General features: G+C 38.5%; 1 protein-coding gene across 1 annotated transcript; it reads right to left on the bottom strand.

The window, feature by feature from the left end:
• LOC111577378 (voltage-dependent calcium channel gamma-4 subunit-like) lies at positions 1–23,791 on the bottom strand. The gene is made up of 4 exons (XM_023283625.3): positions 23,188–23,791; positions 5,457–5,540; positions 3,674–3,814; positions 1–1,952 (listed from the first exon to the last, which is right to left on the bottom strand). The coding sequence occupies exons 1-4, from the start codon at positions 23,408–23,410 to the stop codon at positions 1,429–1,431; spliced, it is 972 nt and encodes a 323-aa protein (XP_023139393.1). The 5' UTR covers positions 23,411–23,791; the 3' UTR covers positions 1–1,428.
• Positions 23,792–24,948: the final 1,157 nt, after the last annotated feature.

Below are 24,948 nucleotides of genomic sequence, written 5' to 3'. Positions count from 1 at the left end.
TATTCTGTTCATGTCTTTGCACATTCATTGTTTTTTATTGTGCTTTTATATACAACTTTACAGCTTTACATTACAAACAAACAGTTTTTTTTCTCACACCGGATATAAAAATGAAGGATCTACACTCAGAATGGACCACACCGATGGCTTTTCTTTTACATGTGCTCAGCTGGTTATATGGATGGAATATCAGACGCACTAAGTACAATCAAATACTACTCTGCAGTTGCTTCGGCCGAGCAAACACTCACAGCTTTTACTATATACGATAATGACATTTTTTTTTTATTAAATCATTTTCACAAGGTTTTCTTTTATCACCGGTCCGAAGCGAAGAACTGGACCTCAAAAGTGTTCAACCTGCCACAACAACACGGTATTTCCTGAGAGAACTAAAAGAAAGAGCAGATGTGCAGGATGGCTTTACACACACATGTCCTCACATTAGAGCCAAATCCTTCAGATCTGTGGCGCCACACAGCTCCCTCTGATTCTGCCTTCGTCTGACATGAGGAGGGGGGATACGAGGCCACCAGATGGACTCACAGGCTGTGTGACAGACAGACTTTTATTCTCTGCCTGGATCTGATCTTTATCCGGTAAAACGCTCGATGACGAGGCTCCATTCAGAGTGAAAAGGAAGTCTTGACCTGAGCACAGTTCTGGGCACCCCGGCTGCTCTTCTTCTGTGACGGGAAAATACTCAATCCATCAGGGGCCGCGACTGAAGGACGGCAGACTGATATGGAAGTGAATAAAGAGCTGAACTGAGGTGCTCCATGGACAGAAAAGAACATTTTGTTCCGGCGACAAATGTCAGAGAAGAATAAGATTAAGGAAGAGACGGCGAGGGGGACAAAACCTTTCATATCACTTCGAGGATTGGATGTACAATCTGCTAAAAATACTAAACATTCAACACGTTACAACTCAGCGAGGCAGCTATTTCGTAAAAACACCGGCTCCCGCCATACAAAGATGTGTTATAAAGATTTGTTCAAAAGGTGTCACATTATTCTAAGATCCCATCGCCTCTTTCAAAGCTACGATTAAAACCGAACACGAGGACACGGTCCACACTTTCACGTCAAACACAAATGGAACACTTTCAAGTTGAAGGTTACGTTTCATTTAGCACCTTGTTGTGTAATTTACAGGTAGAACGCTGCTCGATTGGCACACCTCAACCTTAAGTTTACCCACAAAGTGTAGTGGCGATTAGACCGAAGCGTCTGCTGAAAGATAACACTGATTTCTGGTCGGCTACGGCACAGACAACAGTAACTCTGCTTTGATGAGCTCTAAAAGCAGATAATTAAGTCTGTTAATTGGCTTCTCCTCTGCTCAGCTGTCCCTTCAAAATAAGAGTCTCAGTCCATCATTTCCTGTTTATCCGTGAGTGAATCCGTGAATGAATGTTGACGCCTCTCACACCGGCGTGGTCCTGCGATTCACCCCGTCCTTTAAATCGTTGGGGAAACAGTTATGCACCTGGAGGAACTCTGCGCTCTCGTGCTCGGGGCTGTATGTGTTCTCCGTCACGCTGTCCCTCGCCAGGGCGTACATGGACAGTTCGTCGAGGGGCCCGCTGGAAGAAGGTGCCCCCTTCAGGCCGACCACCGGCGAGTTCTCCCGGGAGGCCTCCGTGGAGTGGGAGCTGGCATGGGACGTCCGCCGGCGGTAGCGGAAGCTTGGTATCCTTGAGTACGGCGAGGAGGAAGAGAGTGAGCGGATGAACTCACGCCGCGCCCTCCAACGGACCTCTTTGTTTTTCTCGATGTAGATGTTGATGGCGAGGACGGCCACCGTTTCAGCCACGATGAAGGAGAGGGCGCCGAAGTAGAAGGACCAGCCGTAGGAGTAGGTGTACTTCTTGTCGTCGTCGCGTTTGTCACTGGGGTCTCCGGCGTTGCTGGAGATGTAAACAATGATGCCGATTATGTTGCTCAGACCTGAAACAGACAAAGAAGTTCAAAATGAGACAGAAAAAGGCAAATAAACAAATGACTAGACAAGAAAAGGAGGAGCCAACAAAGATCCCAGGTTTTTCATTACTGTTCAATGACACACACTGATAGATCCTGACTTTCTTCACTGGAAAATAAGGTTAATCTTGATGAATGCATGACTGATGATGTGCCGATTCAGCTCACCTGCAGCTACTAACAGAATTCCTGTGCTTTGCTTTCCATAGATCTTTTCCCATTTTAATGAATCATGTGCAACGATAATTTAGCTTTACGTGACCGTAAACTCAGCCACTTTTCTATTCTTTTACACCACCCCTTGCTAATCTGCACAAAAAGGAATGAAATACACTACCTGTCCAAAAAAAAAGTTGCCACCGGGATTTAACTCAGCAAATAGGTAAGAGCCTTCCATTGGATAATTACTGCGTGATGAATAAGTTTCTGCTGCAACAACTTCTTTAACCCTAGCTGATGCAGTGAGTAGCTTCTCATTTCTTAAACATGTTGGAAGACATATCCTGTGGTCATGGAAAGGATGTTAATCTCTCAGAAGGGTCAAATTATTGGCCTGCATCAAGCAAAGAAAACAACTAAGGAGATGAAACTACTAAAATCAGGTTAAGAACCGTCCAACACATCATTAAAACCTGAAGGATAGTGGAGAACCATCATCTGTGGTCAGAACAAACTCTTAGATGATGGTAGGAAATCAACAGTAGAACTCAGGACTATGTTTAATAGTGAAAGTAAGAACATTTCCACATCACAGTGTGAAGGGATCTCAAAGGATTGGGACTAAACAGCTGTAGCTCTAAGAAAACCACTGATCAGTGAGAATAATCAGAAAAAAAGGCTTCAGTTTGCTAGGTAGCATAAAGAATGGACTCTGGAGCAATGGCAGAAGGTCATGTGGTCTGATGAGTCCAGATTTACCCTGTTCCAGAGTGATGGGGGCATCAGGGTAAGAAGAGAGGCAGATGAAGTGATGCCCTCATCATGGCTAGTTCCTACCAGCCTGTGGGGGTTAGAGTTATGATCTGGGGTTGGTCAGGTTCAGCAACGTTATGTTCCCAAAGAATGAGGTCAGCTGACTACCTGAAGATACTGAATGATCAGGTCTTTCCATCAGTGGAGTTTTTCTTCCCTGATGTTCATGGACATGTTCCAAGATGATGATGCCAGGATTCATGGGCTCACATTGAGAATGAGTGGATCAGGGAGCATGAGATGGATTGTCCTCCACAGAGTCCAGACCTCAGCCCCACTGAGAATCTTTGGGATGTTCTGGAGAAGACTTTGGTCCGACTCTAACATCATCAATATAAGATCTTGGTAGAAAATTTAAGCAACTCTGGACAGAAATAAACACTATGACATTGCAGAAGCTTATGGAAACGATGCCACAGTGAATTTGTTGTTCTCAGAGCTAAAGGAGGTCCAATGAAACATTAGAGTGTACACCATATATTTTTTTTGGACAAGCAGTGTAGTTTTCAAATTGTACACAAAACTTTAACAATTAGCTTCATCTAGCAAAATAATAAAAGGAGATTAGATTTTTAAAAAACAACCTAAGAAAGCACTTCCTGCACCAAAATGAAGGAACTGACTCCTGAAATTACTTCTTCAGTGGAAAATAAAGTTAATCTTTACGTTTGCATGACCGATGACATGTTTCTGACGGTGTTTTTCAAGCAGCTCACCTGCAGCTACAAACAGAATTCCAGCGCTGAGGAGGACGTTGTTGGTCTTGTTGTAAACTCGTCCGACGCCGACACACAACCCGCCGAGCATCAGCAGGACGGTGCTGAGGATGGGGAACATGCTGGAGGCTCGAACTATACCTGCAGAGACACGAGTGAAGAGTATTTAATCGGAGGAAACAAATTCCAAGAACTCTGGCAGACGTGCCACTTGAGAGCAAATCTCCTGAGCAGGAAGCGTTTGGTTTGGATAATTTACTGCGCCACTTTCACCACATTTCCAGTCTTTCTGCAGCGGCATAAAAATGTAAAACTGAATTACAAAAAAAAGTTCGTCCATCAACCAACACTCTAGTTTAAAAAAATACCTCATGCATTTTCATTTCAGGATTTTTTAAAAACAACACATTTTTTTAAACCTCCAGTTCTTCCTGTATGTGTTTTTTCATCCTTGACTTTTTGAAAAATCCATTAATGTTTACACTTTGGGCCCTTGTTGTGATAAAGCTTTACTAAAAAGCTTGACTGTCACCATCCAAAAAATGAATCACTGCCATTTAGATTTTTTTTTTAAGTTTTCAAGGATGGTGAGTTATTCAGTTATTCATTAAATCTTCTTTTCATTTAGTCCAACTAATGGACTGAGTTTATGTTTTACTTTATCCAAAGGTTGAAATTTTACTTTGTTCTTCTCTGCATATTTGGCAGAAACTGAATCAGCTGTGCTTTAAATTGAAGGTTTTTTGCTGATTAATATGATGAATGGTGCTCATGAATAAATTTTTCATTGCATGTCAGACTAGTCATAGTTTTTGTGTAAGCTTGGTCATTTTTAAACCAGTTTTCACCACTGACTGTAAAGAAAGATGACAAATACTCATGACTCGTGAGTGACTTTGAAGCTATTGGTTACTGTTCTCAACTCGAAGCTAATCCAGAGGTGGGTGGCGAGTGAGTCACATCCCTAGTTAGGCATAATTTTAAACCTTAATACAATTTAAACAGGTGAATTCTGTAAAGATCTTCCATCTACATAGTTGTCACAAGCAGGAAAACTAGCTACAGAGACCAAATTTCTGTTTTATACCAGGCTGTAAATACATATATTTCTAATGTACAGTTATACATTTTAACATGAAGGTCTATGGGCATTGATCCAGCCTCTAGTGGCCATTTGAGGAACTGCACCCATTCATTGATAGAAAAAATATCTTGAACTTTAAAAGGAAAAAGCTGGTTTAGACAGGTTGAAACAAGCATTTTATATAACTTAATGTTGTTTGATCCTGCACTGCAGATAAAATAAAGTCTTTTATATGTTCTATTATATGAAAAGATAAATGAAAGTGGTGGGAAGGTGCAATAAAGGCTGCTGATGCTGCACCGTAATACTCAAGTAAGAAAATAAATAAGCGCATTGCAAATGTTAGAATATCAAATTATCTTTTATGAATTACTGAGAAAGAATAATAAAGTAGAAGAACCAAGGTATGCAACATTACGACCTCAGTAACCATGAGGGATAACAGTGTCAGATATAAAAGCATGCATAAATAACAATATCGCAGCGTGTGTTCATAATTTAATGATGCATGTAATGCAAAACTAAACCTATTTGGATATTTATATGCTAACCTAATGCTTTTATTCTGCATTTTATCAGCTTTTCTATTAATAGAACGACTATTTTCTGTCTGACCGATCAAATATAATCCGTTAAAGGTCAGTGGACTTCCGGTTCACCCTGTAAAGACTGACAGGCTCATGGTTTGGTAACACTTACGTAGCAGGTATTCAGAGCTGTCGGTGTCGTAGTCGTTGTCGTCGGGGAAATGGTTGATTCTGAAGCAGCTGCCCTGATTGATGCCTGCGGGAACAAAAACAAGCGCTTTAATGATGAATTATGATCCTCTGCTGCTGTTTGGTTTGTCTGACGGATGTGTGGGTGCCGGATCGGCCTCGGGACCAGTTTTTTTTTTGTTAAACCGTGTCCACTGGAGGAAGCAGGATGGAGTGGGAAGCCGCCACTCAGATGACTCCAGGTTATTTTTCATGTCTGAACAGGATGTAGAAGGAATACACGCCATTTCTTTGGTCAACTGTCAGGCCAGCTTTATTTATTCTGTTTAGCACCGAGAAAAGACCTTGTAGAGCAGGGGTGTCAAACATTTGGCCCGTGGGCCAAAATCGGCCCTCCAGAGGGTCCACTCCGGCCCACAAGACAACTTTGTAAATAGCAAAAATAACAGAGTAGACATTAACTGCAGATTAGAACTGTAAATTAGTGAAACTATAAATTGAAAACAATTTCTAGACCATGACAAGTTGTTTTGATCATAAAGTAAAATACTAGATTGTTCATTGATCTTTTGTCATTTTTTTGTCTCATTTTTGTAATATTTTTTCTTGTTTTTGTTGTTTTTTTTCTTTTGTCTAACTTGTCGTTTGTCCATTTTTTTGTCACATTCTAACTTTTTAATCAAACATTTTGTCTTTTTTTTGTTTTGTTTCATGTCCTTTGTCTCATTTTTTTGTCATTTTATTTCTTGCTTTTGTCATTTTCTCTAATTTTTGTCATATTTTGTCCTGTTGTTTTTGTCTGACTTTTGTCATTTGTCTCATGTTTCTGTCGTTTTGTGTTTCCTTTTTGTCTCATTTGTGTTTTTTGTCTATTTTTTGTTGTTTTGTTCCTTTTTGTCATTTTTTGTCTTGTTTGTGTCCATGCTTTTGTCGCTTTGTAACTATTTTGTCTAATCTTTTGTCTATTTGTTTTTGTTTCGTGCCGTTTGTCTCATTTTTGTCATTTTGTGTTTTGCTTTATTCGTTGTTTTGTGCAACATTTGTGTCATCTTGTGTTTTTTTGTCTCGCTTGTGTTTGTACATTTTTTTTTCATTTTGTTTGTTTTTTTTAATTTTTTGTCTCATTTGTGTCCATGTTTTTTTTGCTTTTTAACTTTTTTGTCAAATTTTTTTGTCTCTTTTCTGTTTTGTTTCATGTTGTCTCATTTTTGTAATATTTTATCTTGTTTTTTGTTGTTTTTTTGTCTTTTTTTGTCTGACTTTTGTCATTTTGATCATAAAGTAAAATACTCTATCATTCAGTTCCAGATAACTGTGACTAATTGTTTTGTTTCTCTGTAGATAAACTGTGATCTGGAAGTTGTAATGTGTAAATGATAAACTGAGGCTGAATGTAGCTGACATTGAATTTATTTTTCTTATGAAATTTCAGTTTGTTCATAATGTTTTGTGAAAAGATAATTCTTTAAATATGAATATATTCAGACTGTACTTTTTTGCACTGAAATAAATGAAACATTTGGAGTTGTGGTTATTTATAGGTTATTATGCTGTGATTTTACTGATCACTTGAGATGAAATTTGTCTAAATGTGGCCCCAGAACTAAATGAGTTTGACACCCCTGTTGCAGATTGCTGTTACAGCCTATTTTCTAATCAGCATTCTTTTCCCTTCTCGTAGAGTAAACCTCAACTGCAAAAGCTGCATATTTTCCTGGATTAACTCGTTCCAATCTCTCTTTGATTGTCGAGACTTTCACCTCTGACCTAAACCATTGTTGCTGCGAATCCAGAAAAAAACACTGGAGATCACGGCTCAGTGCACACATATTTGAAGAGGAGAACTGGTGGGACCGAACGGCGGTGTGATTAAGATTGGTTTCCAAATCCAGCTCAGGTGAATGATTGAGCGCCGGAAGGAACAAAAAGTCTATTTGAGCAACAAAAGGAAGGTTTTAATGGTGAGGTGAGAGGAAGATTACATGGGTGAAGCTCGGAGAGGCCTGTCGCTGTAATTGATCAGGAGTATAAACAACAGAGAGAAAGGGGTGAGAGGTGGGGTTAATGGATGGTGGAGCTGACGCTGGGTGTTCATTCCAGCTGCGAGCATCCTGCAAACACTCATTCTGCACAAAGTAATAAAGGTGGGCTGCACTAGGGAATAATTAGCATATTTTAACATGATGATAACATAATCTACAGATGGTGCAGGGTGGGTTCACGTGTGCCATGTTGAGTGGATCGTAGAAAACTCTGTGATGCAGATTTTACAGTGAAAACAGCAGAACATTTACCACATCTTTACATTTAGTCAACTTAGTAAGTTAAACAGCCATTTCACAGAAAGATTTCTGATTTCCAACAGCCTTATATAGCTATTTAGCTGACTTTTTACCAGTTCTATTGGCCTCATGTTAAAATGAGAAGCTTAAATATGCACTTTATTGCTATAAATGACATTTTGCTAAAAAAAAAATGTGCCCAAATCAACATATCCAAGGCATGGAAATAGAAAAAAACAGCACTTTTCTTGTATTGTGGTACAGAATTATTAGGAAAAATGTAAGTTTAGACACTTGAAAACAGCAGAACATCTACCACATCTTTACTTTCAGTCAATTTAGTAAGTTATACAGAGATTTCACAGAAAGATTTTTCATTTCTAGCCTGATTTTTAGCCCTATCTAGCTATTTATCTGATTTTTACTGGCTCTGGTGGCCTCATGCTAAAATGAGAAACTTACATGTGCATGTAATTGCTAAATATGACATTTTACTTGAAGCTTGTGCCTAAAACAACATGTCCAAGGCATGAAAAAAAAAAAAAACAGCACTTGTCTTATATTGCGATATGGAATTAGTTGGAAAAATGTAAGTTTAGACACTTATTATTCATTCATTCATACTTCTAATTATGAATATGGTTCTCATTTAAAAAAATCTGCAATCTCTCAACTGAATTCAGTTAATATGTTATGTCATATGTGCCATGTTGGAAGTGTGAATGAATGAATAATAAATGTCTAAACTTACATTTTTCCAGCTAATTCTGCACCACAGTACAAGAATAGTGTTGTTTTTGTCTATTTTCATGCCTTAGACATGTTGTTTTAGGCACAATCATTGAGCAAAATGTCATAAATAGCAATAAAGTGCATTTATAAGCTTCCCATTTCAACACAAAGTGACCAGAACTAGTAACAATCAGCTAAATGCGTCGTCTTAAAGCAACTCATGGAGCCAAAGTTAATTAAACAGCTCTATGCGGCTGCTAAAATCAGGCTAGAAATCCAAAAATCTTTCTGTGAAATTGCTGTATAACTTACTAAGTTGGTTAAATGTAAAGATGTGGTAAATGTTCTGCTGTTTTCTCTGTAAAAGCTGCATCACCTAGAGTTTGGTCTTCTATGATCCACTCAACACAGCACACATGACAGAACATATTAACTGTATTCAAATGAGAGATTACAGATTTTTGTTTTAATGATTGGAAATCCAACTATGACAAGTATCTGAATGAAATAAGTGTCTAAACTGATGTTTTCCCTAATAACTCTGCACCACAATACAATAAAAGTGTTGTGTAGCCTATATGCCGCTACTATTAGCGCTGTATTAGTACTAGTTTGCAGTTAGAGTATTGGTTGAATTGGGCTAGAGATCAGACAGATCTAAGTTCGGCTCTAGGAGTGGAGGAAAGGAGACTGAACACAATGATATAAGTTTTAGGTGGTACCAATTATATTATATTTTGACATAGACAAACAACATTTAACATTTAAAGTGAATGGCCATTCATGAGAAGTACAGAATTAAGTCACAATTATTTCACAAGAAAACATTATTCGATGGATCCATTAACACACAAGAAACGATCCATTAGACGCGTGAAAGAGTTCTGAAGTTCACCCGAGATAGAACACACACAACAGTTCAGTGGCCCAAATCGTCCAGAGGGAAAGGGCAGTGTCCAGGGAAAGGGAGTGTTGAACGAGTGGTGAATGGGTTTGGGCCAAGAATGAGTTGTTGCGAGGGGCAAAAAGTAAAAGAAAGGGGCGGCTGCCTTAAAGGAGCCTCCTACCAGCCCAACCAGGTGGAGGAGGTGCAGGAGGTCCAGTTCAGTTCACGCTCCAGGGTTCTTCAGGCGGTGTGGGCCTAGAATTCTTTGGGTCTAGCTCGCCATCACCTGGCCTATATAAAGGACAGGACTAATTAAGTTTCCAGTGCGCACAAAATAAATCAAAATACATTCAAAAAGACCAGTGCCAAATATTAATTATAAATAGCAGTGTCAATTCTTATATTGTACAATATATAAATAATCAAAGTTCAATTCAAAATATAAATCCCAATTGAATAAATAATATAATATTTGTCATATTAAAATATTCATTACAATCAAAGTGTCAAAAATTCTAAGCATCCAAAGCTAAAGTGCATAATCAGTCACACTGACTAAGTGGACTGGGTTTAAAGTGCATGGAGATGCATAGGACCAATAAACAAATCAAACTTTGGCCTAAAAATGGCACTATATGCATTTAAAAGTCATAAATAGGTAACACACATTTCAATAAGTAAACCACAGTGATTTCGTTTCATTTAGTTAAGTATATTCTGAGAACCGGGCATGAAAGATGAATGCTAACCAGCCCCATTCAAATTAATATGGTGGCCTGGCTAGTTGAACCCTATAGGAAATGAATGAGAAGAATGCTAATGCTAACGCACTCACCAATTCCTTCTTTAATCAACACCCGCGACTCCACACGACGCCTGGCGGCTCCGGTAGTTGGCTCCTATAGTTTTAAACGTGTTGCTTTAGTTTTAATAGTTAATGTTACGAAATTAAGCGAAAATAGCACCGTACCTTGCAGCAAGTGTTCCCAACGTGTCCCCCTCTTGAAGCTCGCGGCTCGCGAGTGACTTCCGGATATAAAACAACCCGATTGGCCGCGCACCGTCACGTGACAGGACGCACAGCGTGACGTATGACGTCATTACGCATTTGACAGGACAGTTTTGGAGACGGGAATGGAGGATATACTTATTTATTTATATTTCTAACTAGGGTTTTATCACCCGGGTTACAGTTGCTTTTGTCTATTTTCATGCCTTGAACATGTTGTTCTATGCACAACTTTCTGTCATTTATAGCAATAAAGTACATATTTGATGGTAAAAGGTGTGCTTTTGTATAAAACTCAGTCAGACGCCTCATAGAAACACATAAACACACACATATAAATCTGCTCCGAGCCTCGATGCTGCAGCATGATTTGGTGTTTACAGCAATTAACAGAACAGCAAAGGTGTCTGTATTTTAACCACGTGTACCAGATGTGTTTTTTCTTCTTCTTTTTTTGCACGAGGCACAAAGTCTCACATCGCTGCTTAAAATAGTCCAAAGCTCCTTTTTTTTTTCCATCAGTGACTAGACACAGAAACTTGTGCTCCATTTCCACCGACTGATTTGACACTAATTAATTTGATGTCCCTTATTAAGCAGCAGACCCAGTTAATGGAAGCCAGCGCCCTTAAAAGCTGCAGCCACAGACAATGGTGGCAGGGCGGCTCACCTCTGGACACCTGGGAAATGGAGTCTGTATTCTGTTGATATAAAGGTGGGTGTTTAGAATCGTAGCGGAGAAACTGTTTCTGGACTTGAGTGAGAGGGATAAATGACTTTTAAGAGAGAGGAGAGTTTTAATCTTTCCAAAACCACAAACTAAATTAAACTGTGGTTTTTATCTGCTCTGATATCAGCTGCATTTGTGAGCACATTTTAGGTATAAAAGTACGAGTGTGATATTAACTGAATTTAGCTGAGAAGTTACAGACTTTTTAAATAAAAGTTGCTTTCATGATAGAAAATCCAAATGTTAAAAAAAGACATATGCTAGAATGAATGATCATATGTGTTTTCTACTAATTCTGCACCACAATACAAGAAAAGTGCTGCTTTTGTCTATTTCCTTGCATTGGACACTGGCTCTGGTGGCCTCATGCTAAAATGAGAAACTTACATGTGCATGTAATTGCTAAATATGACATTTTACTTGAAGCTTGTGCCTAAAACAAACTTTTGTCTATTTCCTTGCATTGGACATGTTATTTTATGCAGATTTTGTTTAAAATACATTCATGAGTGGAAATAAGTTCAATATGTTCATGAGTGGAAGTGTGAATTAGTGAATAATAAGTGTCTGAACTCACATTTTTCTAATTCTGTACCACAATATAAGAAAAGAGCTTTTCTTGTCTGTTTTCATGACTTGGACATGTTGCTTTTTGGACAAATTTTGAGCACAATGTCATAAACTACAATAAAGTGCATTTCTAAGCTTCTAATTTCAAGTTATGAGGCAGTTTCATGGAAAGATTTTTCATTTTTAGCTTGATTTTAGCAGCTGTATCTAGCTATGCAGCTGACTTTTACCAGTTCCAATGGCCTCATGTTGAAATTAGAAGCATAAATATGCACTGTATTGTAATATATGACATTTTGCTAAAAGATTGTGCCCAAAAGAACATGTTCAATTGAGTTGGACTGAATTGAATTGATTGGAAGCATGAATGAATGAATGATAAGTGTCTAAACTTACATTTTTCCAACTAATTCTGTACCACAATACAAGAAAAGTGCTGTTTTTGTCTATTTTCATGCCTTGGATATGTTGTTTTGGGCACAAGCTTCAAGTAAAACATCTTATATAGCAAATAAATGCATATGTAAGCTTCTAATTTTAACACGAGGCCACCAGAACCAGTAAAAAACTACTAAATAGCTAGATATGGCTGCTAAAATCTCGCTAAAAATGAAAAATCTTTCTGTTAAATCACTCTATAACTTACTAAGTTGGCTAAGTCTAAAGATGTGGTAGATGTTCCACTTTTTTCAAGTGTCTAAACTTACATTTTTCCGACTAGTTCTACACCACAATACAAGAAAAGTGCTGTTTTTGTCTATTTTCATGCCTTGGACATGTTTTGAGCACAACATTTGAGTAAAATGTCAAATATAGCATTAAAGTGCATATTTAAACTTCTAATTTCAACATGAGTCCACTGGAACTGATAAAAAATCTGCAAAAAAGCCAGATATGACTGTTAAAATCGAGCAGGAAATGCGCCACCGAGCCCTGCGCTCTGATTGGCTGAGCTGCGTTAATGCAGAAATAACGACGACGTGCATCACGCTGTTGCCGGGAGGATCCGTGGAGGGGACGTGGGCGTGTCGGGGAACTGCCGTCTCATGTTTTATGGCTATTAAAACACAATGAAAATGTCAAAAGCGTTCTCCAGAGATTGTTTATGTAAATGTGTTTATTAAAGACTAACACGGGTTGCCATGGCGAGGAGGCGGAGACGCTCAGCATGGGGCTTTGGCGGCTCCAGTTGGGCCGGGGAACCCATCATTTCCCATGTAATGTGTACGACTGTAAGATCGGCTCTCAGTTTGTCACAACACGTCACGTCTCCCTAATTTCTCGATGAGCACATTCACTAAACCCGGCCTCGTTTCACCACTTCCTGATTCTTCTCCTCGTTAAACTCCCGTCTTTCCTCCATCCCCTTCCTTCCTCTGCTCTCTGGGCTTTTGTTGTTTCATTTCCTTGTACCTGATTCCCTTCTTTAATCTCCGCTCGCTCCTTCCTCCCAGTCAGGATCCACACAAACACAAACACACATGCACACGCACACACACGCACACTAAACGTAGACATCGAACTGATAACTGTCACTCATAAATCACCAGCCTCAAGGCATCCACTTATAATCAGATTTCCAATCAGCTGCAATATTGTCTCCTATTTCTTACACACACACACACGCACGCACACACGCACGCACGCACGCACGCACGCACGCACACACACACACACATAGACACATAGGGACAGCAGAAAGGCGTCAGACAGGCTTTAGAGTCTGAGACTGGACGGAAAACAGGAATATTGTGTCAAAACTGATGGTAAAAGGTGTGTTTTTATGGGTTTTTTTTAAAATTAAGAACCATGTTCATGATCGGAAGCGTGAATGAATGAATAATAAGTGTCTAAACTTAAAATTTTCCAACTAATTCTGCACCACAGTACAAGAAAAGTGGGCACAATCTTTTAGCAAAATATCATATGACATTTAGCTAAAAGATTGTGCCTAAAACAACATACCCAAGGCATGAAAATAGAAAAAAACAGCACTATTCTTGTATTGTGGTGTAGAATTACTAAGGGAAATGTAAGTTTAGACACTTATTATTAATTCATTCACACGTATCTAGTTATTTAGCTGGCTTTTACTAGATCCAGTGGACTCATGTTGAAATGCGAAGCTTAAATATGCACTTTATTGCTATAAATGACACTTTACTTGAAGCTTGTCCCCAAAACATATCCAAGGCATGAAAATAGAAAAAAACAGCACTTTTCTTGTACTGTGGTGTAGAATTAATAGAGAAAATATAAGTCTAGACATTTACTATTCATTCATTTCATTCATGGATTTCTTACCATGAACCTGGCTTTTATTACTCCGCCAAGGAACAGCGGAGTTATGTGATGATCAGCGTATGTTTGTCCGTCTGTCTGTCTGTCTGTTAGCAACATTACTCAAAAACGAACAAATGGATTTGGATGAAATTTTCAGGGAAGGTCAGAAATGACACAAGGACCAAGTGATTAGATTTTGGCAGTGATGCAGCTTATAGTCTGAATCCACGGATTTTGTTAAATATTTCTGTATCATCGCGAGATAGCAGCATGGCATCACTGTAACTATGTACTTGACTATAGTCATTTTGGACTATTTTGAGTCATTTTGGCAATTTTTAAAATCATTTTACAATTTTTATGTCTTTTAGGACATTTTTCAAGTTATTCTGGACATTATTTGAGCCATATTGAGGGGGGATTTTGGACACACTTCGAGTTATTTTGGACAATCTTTAGTCATGTTGGACAAGTTTCAAATCATTTGGGACAAATTTTTGTAATTTAGGATATGCTTTAGGTTATTTTGGATATTCTTTAGTCATTTTTAGACATGTTTTTGAGTAATTTTGATGACAAGTGACCACTATATCACTTCCTGCTGACGATCACATGATTGTGATCCTACTACAAATCCACTGCTGAGGACTTATCAGGACTTATCCATCAGAAATGATATGAGGAACAGTTTACAGATTAAATTGTGGGGGTGTTTCTGAGTCCCATCAATTCCCGCCACACTCTACATGTTTAGGTCATGTGATTCAGTATCTGTACAAAACACATGCCTAATATTACACTCCTTTTATACTTAAAATGTGCTAACAAATGCAGTTGATCAGAGCAGATAAAACCACAGTTTATCCTGATTGGAGCCGCCAAAGCCCCATGCTGAGCCTCTCCGCCTCCTCGCCATGGCAACCCGTGTTAGTTTTTAATGAGCTCATTTACATAGACAATCTCTTGAGGACATTTTTGACATTTTCATTGTGTTTTGGTGGCTGTAAAATATGAGACGGCAAACACGTGGCAGTTGTGGAGCTTCTGGCAACAGCGTGATGCAAGTCGTCGTTATTTTTGAATAAATGCAGCTCAACCAATCAGAACGCAGGCCTTGGCGAGAACGCACCAATAGCGTTCATCCTGTCGAGCCACCACTTGGAGTAGAGTATTTAATGGCGTTAAGCTTCCTCACTTCTCCGTCTTCACACTTCAACAGCCCTGCAAATAGATTGATGACTAAACCAATCAGAAGTGACGTTAATACGCCGTTTCACTCTGGCTGCACCATTTGCTTTCACAAAACAGCACGACAGAAAAACAGGAGTCGCAGCACCCTGTTCCACTTTGCTTTTACTTTCATCCTGGTTTCTTGCCCATCTGAGTGACGAGGGAGAGCACAGTGATTAGTTTTATTAAGCTGTGAGCAGAGGGAGCACTGGTTCGAGGCTTCATATCAAATCCACACACACACACACACACACACTTGCATACATTTATTACTTTGGAAGATGGGAATGCCAGGATGGAGTATAAAAGCATCTGTGTAATCAAACGAGCCCCTCCGATTTTATTTTTTATTTTTTTCCCAATCCAAGTGAGGATGAAAGAAAAGCAATTTGGCGAAGACATCAGTGATTCAGCGTTGATATGACTGACAGTTGGTTAATTAAATTGTCACCAGGCTGCAGTTTTTTCAAACGCAGCTCCAATGTGCGCAAGTTGTTGGGAGAAAACCACATGTAGTCTGTCGAGAAGCCCGTTAAAAATGTACATATTAAATAGATTCCCAGCATGGTGCTAAAGATCTAAAGCTTTTCAGCCCGTTAGTGCTCTTTTACATATTTTACCTGACTGAAACCTGATATTGTCTTAAAGCAGCGGCGTCAAACTCATTCTAGTTCAGGTTCTACATACAGACATAAAAACAACAAGGCAAAATATAACAAAAATGAGACACAAAATGACAAAAGTGAGAAACAAAATCACAAAAAATGAGACAAACGACACGAGACAAAACAAAAAAGAGACAAAAAATTAGACAAAAAAGTTAGAAAGTGACATAAAATGTACAAAAACAAGAAAAAAAATTACACAAATGACACAAAAATTACAAAAGCATGAAACAAAAAGACACAAATGGCACACGAAACAACGAATAAAGCAAAACACAAAATGACAGAAATAAGACAAACAACACTAGCAAGACAAAAAGGAAACACAAAACAACGAGAAACAAAACAACAAAAATGTGAGACAAACTACAAAAGTCAGACAAAGCAGACAAAAAACAAAAACAAGTTGATATTACAAAAATGAGACACAAAATTACAAAAATTAGACAAACGACATGAAACAAAACATAAAAGACAAACAATTTGACAAAAAGTTACAAAGGGAAAAAAGACAATAAGACAATTGACAAAAACGAGACAAAAAATGACAAAAGCGAGAATCAAAATGACAAAAAAACTGACAAACAACACAAGTGAGACAGAAAAAACACAAAATGACAAAAATGATTCACAAAACAACAAATAAAGTGAAACAGAAAATGACAAAAAATAGATTAAAAAAACACAAGCGAGACAAAACACAAAACAAAAACGAGACAAAATATTACAAAAATGAGACACAAAATGACAAAAGAACAAAGAACAATCTAGTATTTTACCTTCTGATCCAAACAACTTGTCATGATCTAGAAATTATTTAAAATTTATAGTTTTACAAATTTACAATCTACCTTTAATGTCTTTTCTGTAATTTTTACACTTTACAAAGTCGTCCTATGGGCCGGATTGGACCCTTTGGAGGGCCTTTTTTGGCCCACGGGCCACATGTTTGACACCCCTGTCTTATAACAACAGGAACATCCAGTGTTACTTGAGCATTAGCGCACTTTTAGGGGTTAAATTTCCATGACTGATAAGCATTTCTATCTTTCATGGTTGTCTTTCAGTTTTTTTGGTCATGACAACAACAGAAAGCAAGAAGGAAGGTAAAGTTTCCTTCAAAACCCCCAAAAAACTCATTTCTATTGCATATTTGGAGCCTTTTCATGAAAATTCATGCCTTAAAATGGTTCAGATGTCATTCTAAAATGTGTACATCTGTGAAGTCCTCGCGTCTTTCTCTCGAGCACACCAGCTCACCTACGCTTTCAAAAAAAATCCCATTAAAAAAAAAGTGAAAATCAAGCAAGAGTGCTGAAAAAAAATCATGCAAAATTATGTTAAACTGCAATGTTCAAAAATGGTACAGAAAAAAGAAGAGAAAAAAGAGCAAATATCTGTACAACAAATATATTCTAAGAAACAGTGTTAAAATATAATATAATATGTAATGTAATATAGTATAATGTAATATTATATTATGTCATATTCCTTATTATTATGACTGAAAAAATCATACAAGAAGGTGTTATACTGTAATGTTCAAAAACTGTAGAAACAAAAAAAGAAAAGGAAGGAAAAAATAGCAAATATCTGCAATTATAATATAACAATAATAATAATAATAATAATAATAATAATAATAATTATTATTATTATTATTTGATGAGTACACTTATTTCCTGTTATTCTGTCTTAGAATTAGATGTAAATATTGATACTACTTTCCTATCTGTAGTCTAAATGTGTTAGCTATCCAAATAATGGCTCCTCTAATTAACACATCATCTCTTTGGAGAGAACACATTTGTTTGACATTAATAAACAACATTTCATCATTTCTGTCTCCAGTCCTGGCAGTAAAGCTTCACACGGTTCATTTCCAGTGTATTTTCTCTCATTTCAACCTCTTTGTGTCAGAGCCGGGGTTTGGACGGAGGCATGAACGGTGGATTAACATCCAGACAACAGAACTCAAACCCTCAGGGGCCTGAACCGTCTGAGTCGACGCCGAGCTCGTTTGTTTTCAGGTTGTGTTTCGTCAAATGGCTGAAATTGTCACATAATTGAGACAGAAAAGCCTCGAGGAAGGTCACATCAAACCGCGATTACTCCCAGTATCAACACATCTGACTGCTGCGCTCTTTAATAATAGATTTTGTGCATAAAATGTCAGATAATAGTGAAATATGAAGCCAAATTAGCACATTTATTTTGATTTTAGAATCAAACTAAGCAACTGAGAAACTGTTCCTGGAAAAAAAATGGCTTAAAGAATTGATGTTTCGGTCATTTCAACATGTAAAGTTGAGGATCTTTAGTGGAAAAACTGCATTTTTGTTTTTTTGCGTTGAGCTTAATCCAGTCCTGGTAACAGGGGGTTAAATTAACCCTCGTCTCATCCTGCGGGTCAAAATTGATCCGTTTTAAAGTTTGAAAATGTGGAGAAAAAATAAATTTTTCGCAGTGAAATTTCTGATGTCCACATTTTCAACATTTTTGGGAAATCTTTGAACATTTTTTGGTAGAAAAAAAGAAATGTTAAAAATGTTTCTTAAGAACATTCACATAAAAATCAACCAAAATCCAGTGAATTTTGCTGGATTTTGGTTGATTTTTATGTGAATGTTCTTAAAGAAAATATTACAAGTTTTACTGATATATATGGAATCACTTTAGATATTTTTAGGATTTTTTTGGAAGATTTTCACTCATTTTTTGAGGACATTTACAAGAATTTTCTTGCCACATTTGGGGGATTTTTTTTAAATAAAACTTTTAAGGGAAACTTTTAAGGAATTATTGGAATTTTCTTCCTGAAGATTTTGCAAATTTTCAGAAATTTGGGGATTTTTTCCCTGAATTTTTGGATTTTTTTCAGACAAGGAAACAGTATTTTTTGGTGCCCATAAATGAAGACAACAGGTTAACAGATTTACTAATTTTATCTAAGTATCAGTTAAAATCTCACAAATTTTAATGAAAATATTTACATTTGAGAAGCTGTTTCAAGACAGTTTATGGAAAAAATGTCTTAAATAATTGGTATTTTCTTCATTTCAACATGTACAGCTATGAATCTTCAGTGGAAAAATTGCATTTATTTTATTTTTTCTTCCTTGGATTAATCCAGCCCTGCTACCAGAGGGTTAAATTAACACATTTATTAACTTTGTCTGACCATCAGTCATAAAACAAAAACTTCAATGAGAATATTCACATTTGAGAAGTTGGTTCAAGACAATTTATGGAAAAAATGACTTAAAGAATTGATGTTTTGGTCATTTCAACATGTAAAATTATGAATCTTTAGTGGAAAAATGTCTTTTTTTTTACACTGGAGCTTAATCCAGTCCTGGTAACAGAGGGTTAAATTAACAGATTTACTCATTTTATTTGACCGTCAGTCAAAACTCACAAACTTCAATCCCAAAATGTTGATCTTAGAATCAACCTGAACAATTGAGAAACTGTTTTTGGAAGAAAAAAATGGCTTGTTTTGGTCATTTCAACATGTATATTTGTGGATCTTTGGTGGAAAAACTGCTTTTTTGTGTTGAGACCATCTGTCAAAAACCCACAAACTTTCATGGAAACATTCACATTTGAGAAACTGCTTCGAGACAGTTTGTGGAAAAAATGACTTCAAGAATTGATGTTTTGGTCATTTCAACATGTACATTTGTGGATCTTTAGTGGAAAAACTACTTTTTTTTGCTTTGAGCTTAATTGGCCCTGGTAACAGAGGGTTAAATTAATAGATTCACTAATTTTATCTGAGCAGCACTCAAAAATCCACAAACTTTGATCGTAAAATTTAGATTTTAGAATAAAACTGAATGACTGATAAACTGTTTTTGGAACAAAATGACTTAAAGAATTGATGTTTTTGTCATTTCAACATGTAAAGTTGTGGATAAGTAGTGGACAAACTGCATTTTCTTCATGGGTGGTCGCAGAGGGTTAATCTAAAAAGCAGAGTAACAGAAGAGGAAGCCGTGACACGGAAGAAGAAGAATGAGACCGAGGAGTTAAACCTATAAAGAGAGGAGAAAAAAGCGAGAGTGCTCATGAAGTGGAGGAGGAGGACGGAGTGATGGAGGTGGAAATCAGGGCCTGCTGGCTAATTAGTGCCCCCGCATGGCTTCTCAGTTGTTCCGTTTTAATTGCACACTTGTGGAGCATGGTGAGAATGACAAAGTGACCATAAACTGACGCCTCCTCTCCACTGACCCCCAGGAAAAACAGCTGACTCCCCACATGCACCAATCTGCCGCCAGCTGGGACGCTTACTGTAAACATGCACTGCTGCTAATTGGCTTTTCGTTGAGTTATTTCTCATTCTGGCAGCCGGTTTTTATTTGCCGGAGTCACAGCTCTCCGTGCCTTGCTGATGTAAATGAGGTGCATTTGTGGGTGCCACCCTGGCCTCTCGGTAATCATGTGGGAGAACAAACAGGGAAGAATTAAAACAGCTTCATTAAATGAGTGGCCTCGCTTTAAAACACATCCCTGCCTGCTGCTTCATTGTCATTCAGCCGGAGACGAGGTGATGAGCGAGGTTATTACTGGATGTGCGTGACGCTGCAGACGTGGTGATGTTTTCGCCTGTAGCCGTGATGTCGTCCCCGTCAACAACCCAGTGTGTGTTTCTGTCGCTATGACCGGAGGGGTGTGTGTGTTGGAGGGAGGCTGCGAGGCTTCTCCATCTACACTTATGAGTCTCCATGACAACAGAGCCACCATGCAGCAACTTGTGGGTCATTCAGGAAATAGGAGGACATTTAGGATTCAAAATGTTTGAAAAATAAATCTTCTCTTTTACAGTTTTCTGCTCCATATTCATCAATTATAGGTACTGATTGGCTCAGCTTCCACATCAATGGTAGCATTTTTATTCCATGTTTTCTGTGTTGTTTGCTAACCCTACTCTAATCACAGTAACAGGGTTGTTAATCCATGCTAATGTGATCTTTTTCTCAGCAGTAGAAGCTAGATATTTAGCTGCTGTTACTGCTGACCAAGAGGACAAACTGACTGATGGAAAACAGTCCAAAGAATTAGTCTGATCCTGATAATATGAGGTAGAGAGAGACATTCAATCAAGGCTGACAATGGGATGAAAAGATGAAAAATAGAAGAGAGGACATAGCTTTGCTCTACACGTTCTTTAAGAAAACTGATTGATGATGTTGACAACAGAAACAAGACACAAAATTACAATAAATAAGATACAAAATGACAAAAATAAGACAGAAAATGACAAAAACAAGACACAAAATGACAAAACAAGATACAAAATGACAAAAGCAAGACATAAAACGACAAAAACAAGACACAGAACGACAGAAACGAAACTGAAAACGTCAAAAACAGGACAAAAAAAAAAAAACATCATCAACAGGTTATGCTAACATGTTGTGGGACACACCTTCCATGCATAATAATTATTTAAAATATTATTTTGATTAAAAAAATGCTCCCGTTATTAAATTTCCTTTTAACTGTTTTATTTGAGATTCAGTTTGGTCATCAGGGGGGTGGGACAAGAGAAAAAGCTAAAGTTTTTTTAGATTTGGTCTCAGGACAAGAACATTTACACAACAGCTGCATGTTTTAGTACTTTCTACATGGATTATTAGAAATTTGATGGGTGAAATGTCGTCCGGTTCTGGAATGACCCTTGTAGTTTTAGGCTGAGAGACAGAAATGTAACCATCTTCCAGCTTCACCTCAGCAGAACAGAGGAATAATATCAGTTTCAGCTTTTGTACGGCTCGGATGACAGTAAATGTGGATCAAAACGAGCAGAATGAACAGCAAACATGGAAAACCGCCTGATGCAGAAGATCCTGCAAAGGCATTAAAGCTGTGGTGTTTAGTTTTAATGCAAAATGGATTTTATTCTGCTGCTTTTTAGTGTGAGAAACAGATTCAAACCGCTTTTCAGTGACAGAAAATCTTACTATAGTCAAAAAAAGACAAGATACTCAATGGTAAATGCACACGAACACACTTTAGAGTAGGATTTGATTTTTTTTTCCTTCTTCCAACTAAACTCTATTTCTTGTTTTGTTTTTGCATTCTGCAGAAATGACAGTAAGACTGTCACGTTTGATGGCAGCTCCTGGTGGAACATAGTGTGCTGTGTTTAGGGTGGACCTCCTCCTGCAGCCTCCTCTACGTTTCTCTGGAGAGCTTTTAGTAAAACTGGCCCTAATTCTGCATCTGGCTGCAAATAAAATGATGTTTTGGGGAATAATAAAACTAGAAACCCTCAGAAATCTTCATACTGAGTGACATGCACATTAAAATAAGTGAGATTGTGCTGCTGAAGATATATTTAGTCCAGTCATTTTGTATTTTTATAGATTCAGTATAAATGTGTGAGTTTTATTTATTTCTCTGCTCTCGTATTTTCTTCTTCTTCTTCTCTCATTTCAAACTGTTTCTATCCATCCGTGCGTCATGACAGAATCCACCCAGTCACGGCGACTCTCTCATTGATAGCTGAGGCGAGAAGTCAAGGGGTGTTTGGAAGGAAGGTTGGTCAATGAATGAGTGTCTGTCTGCCTCTGAAAAAAGACGTCACCGCCAGCGCACCTCCTTTCTCCAACAGCAAACCCGTAAAATCACTCAAAAGCACTTTCCAAAAAGACGAAAAGAAACCTTTATCTCATGTTCTCTCACAACAAATACATATTTTTCTATTTTGCTTGGACATGACGTGAACTCAGAGTCATCTATTTTTAAATCACCGGGCATGTTTCCATAGCGATTTCAGGGATGTTGCCAAGCAACAGCATAGGATACAATGAAGACATGAATGAAAGTAGACTAACAGCGCGCACATTTCCTGGGAGCCACCGGTTTAAAAGTGAATGGGCTGAGACGCGCCGCTTTGGCATCACATTCTCCAGCAGACTAAACAGCAGAATCTACTGCGTGACGCTTTTTCCTGAACAAAGCGACGTAACAGTTGGCAGACGGCTTGAGATGAGCGCTTAGCGGGACACCGGCGGCCTCTTTGCCGTTAATCTGCCACTAAAGTCCGCAGACTACCTGTGTGCCTCCTCCTCCATCTCACCTACATCCACTGAAAGTTGCTCCACAGTTCTGATGGTTTTCTTGCTGCCCATCCGTCTCCAGGCAGCAGCATTTGGCGTGCGTAAAAGGAGTGCGCTCGAACGACTGTGCGCACTGAGACACAAAAGACTCCCCGCAAAAACAAACTATTTCCTTTTTAAAATGACAGAGTTGTGCTCCCCGGAGTCACTGTGTCACATAAAGTGTTGTAAGTATAAGGTTAGACTTTTGGCCGGCTTACCTTCAATACAGCAGGTCCTCCACAGCCCGGAGTGCGTGAGATCGCCCTTCTTACTTTTGGGTTGCGACTGGGTCTCGTCAGTGGAGGCATTGGTGCTGTTGCAGATGTATGACCGCGAATAGAGCCAGTAGTCCGTCCCGATGGCGATGGTCATCAGGCTGAAGGCAGCGAAAGCCCCCACTGTGGCCAGCAGCGTTTGAACCCCGCGGTCACACCAAGCCATGGCGCTTCATACTAGTCCGCACTCACCGGTCCAACGTGCGGCGCCAGAGCGCGTCAGGCCGCGGATCCTTCGGTCATACTTGTTGAGGTGCGTCCACTTCCTCTACTCCTGTGGTCAAAGTGGAGCCCCGGAGAAGAGCAAACAGAAGAGGGGCTTGTGTCTGAGCCGTCACCTGATGCTCAGAACCCGCTGCTTGTTGCTGTGGACCTGAGAGGACACCAGTTGTTTCCACTCCTGACACTCCACGGAGATCTGAAGGAGAACATTTCAAGACCTCCTTACCACCGCATCCTTCAGTTTTCCATCCTTTATCTTGGTCTCCAGAACACTTTTCTCTGTTCCTCCACACACTGCCTCTCTGTTAAAACCCATTGCCAACCAGGGCTACGTCAACGGCTCTTAAGTGAGACCCCACCCTCGTCCAATCCAACCAATGGAGGAGATGCGCTTTTGAATAAATAAATGAAAAACCTCTCACTGGCATTAAAATTTACAATTGGAGCAGTGAGCGTTTAAAGCTGGTGGGATTTAGTGGGGGGGGAATGATAAATATCCAAACAATCTGAAACATCTCTGTGATGAATTCAGAATTTATGAATATTACCAAAGTCTGAGCTGTGGGGTGACGGTGGAGAAAGAAAATGACAGGATTGAACCCTCAACCCCCAAACTGTCTGCAGATTAAACCATTAAAAAGGCAATTAGATGTTTTGGCAGTGATACCAGCCGAGTGCACAGCAGATAGATGGATTATTTATCTTCTTGGGCAAATTCAGTAACTTACACATGTTGCATTTAAGAAAAATAAGGAAATTAACGTGCAATACCATGCTGGTATTTCAAAAAGTCTAAATAAAGTGTAGCAATAACAGCAAGAATGAGCATCTAGAAGGACAGTTGAGTTCCTGGAGTGTTGCTAATTATTTATCTCATCATTTTCAATCAATCAGTTCATAATTTGGTCTGTACAATGACAATAAACTTCATTTTCTTAATTCCAACTTAATGTCTCAACCAAAAACTAAAAAATACCCCACAGTATTTAGATTGACAAAATCAGCAGATCTTCAAACTAGAGAGGCTGATTTCCTTCATTGAATGGCTGAAACCATTAATTAACGTAGAACTAGTGTTGGTTAAAGTAATTTATCAGCACAAAATGGCAAATATTTGGAGATCCACCAACTCGAAAAAATGAATTTGCTGTTGGTCTTTGTTTGTTGTAATAGCAAGATGAATATTATCTAGGATTTTGGAATGTTATTGGACAAATCCAAGTAGTTTGAGCATTGAACGAAAGATTCTCATAGATAGATAGATAGATAGATGGATGATGGATGGATGGATGGATGGATGGATGGATGGATGGATGGATGGATGGATGGATGGATAGGTAGGTGGATAGGTAGGTAGGTAGGTAGGTAGGTAGGTAGGTAGATAGATAGATAGATAGATAGATAGATAGATAGATAGATAGATAGATAGATAGGTAGATAGATGCAAATTTGACTTGTTGCTTTGGCAACGATGCAAATGAC

The sequence above is a fragment of the Amphiprion ocellaris genome, chromosome 19 (assembly GCF_022539595.1).
Source record: "Amphiprion ocellaris isolate individual 3 ecotype Okinawa chromosome 19, ASM2253959v1, whole genome shotgun sequence".
NCBI classification, from domain to species: domain Eukaryota; kingdom Metazoa; phylum Chordata; class Actinopteri; family Pomacentridae; genus Amphiprion; species Amphiprion ocellaris.
Note: the sequence above shows the minus strand (reverse complement) of the source record. Positions and strands in the feature narration are given on the sequence as shown.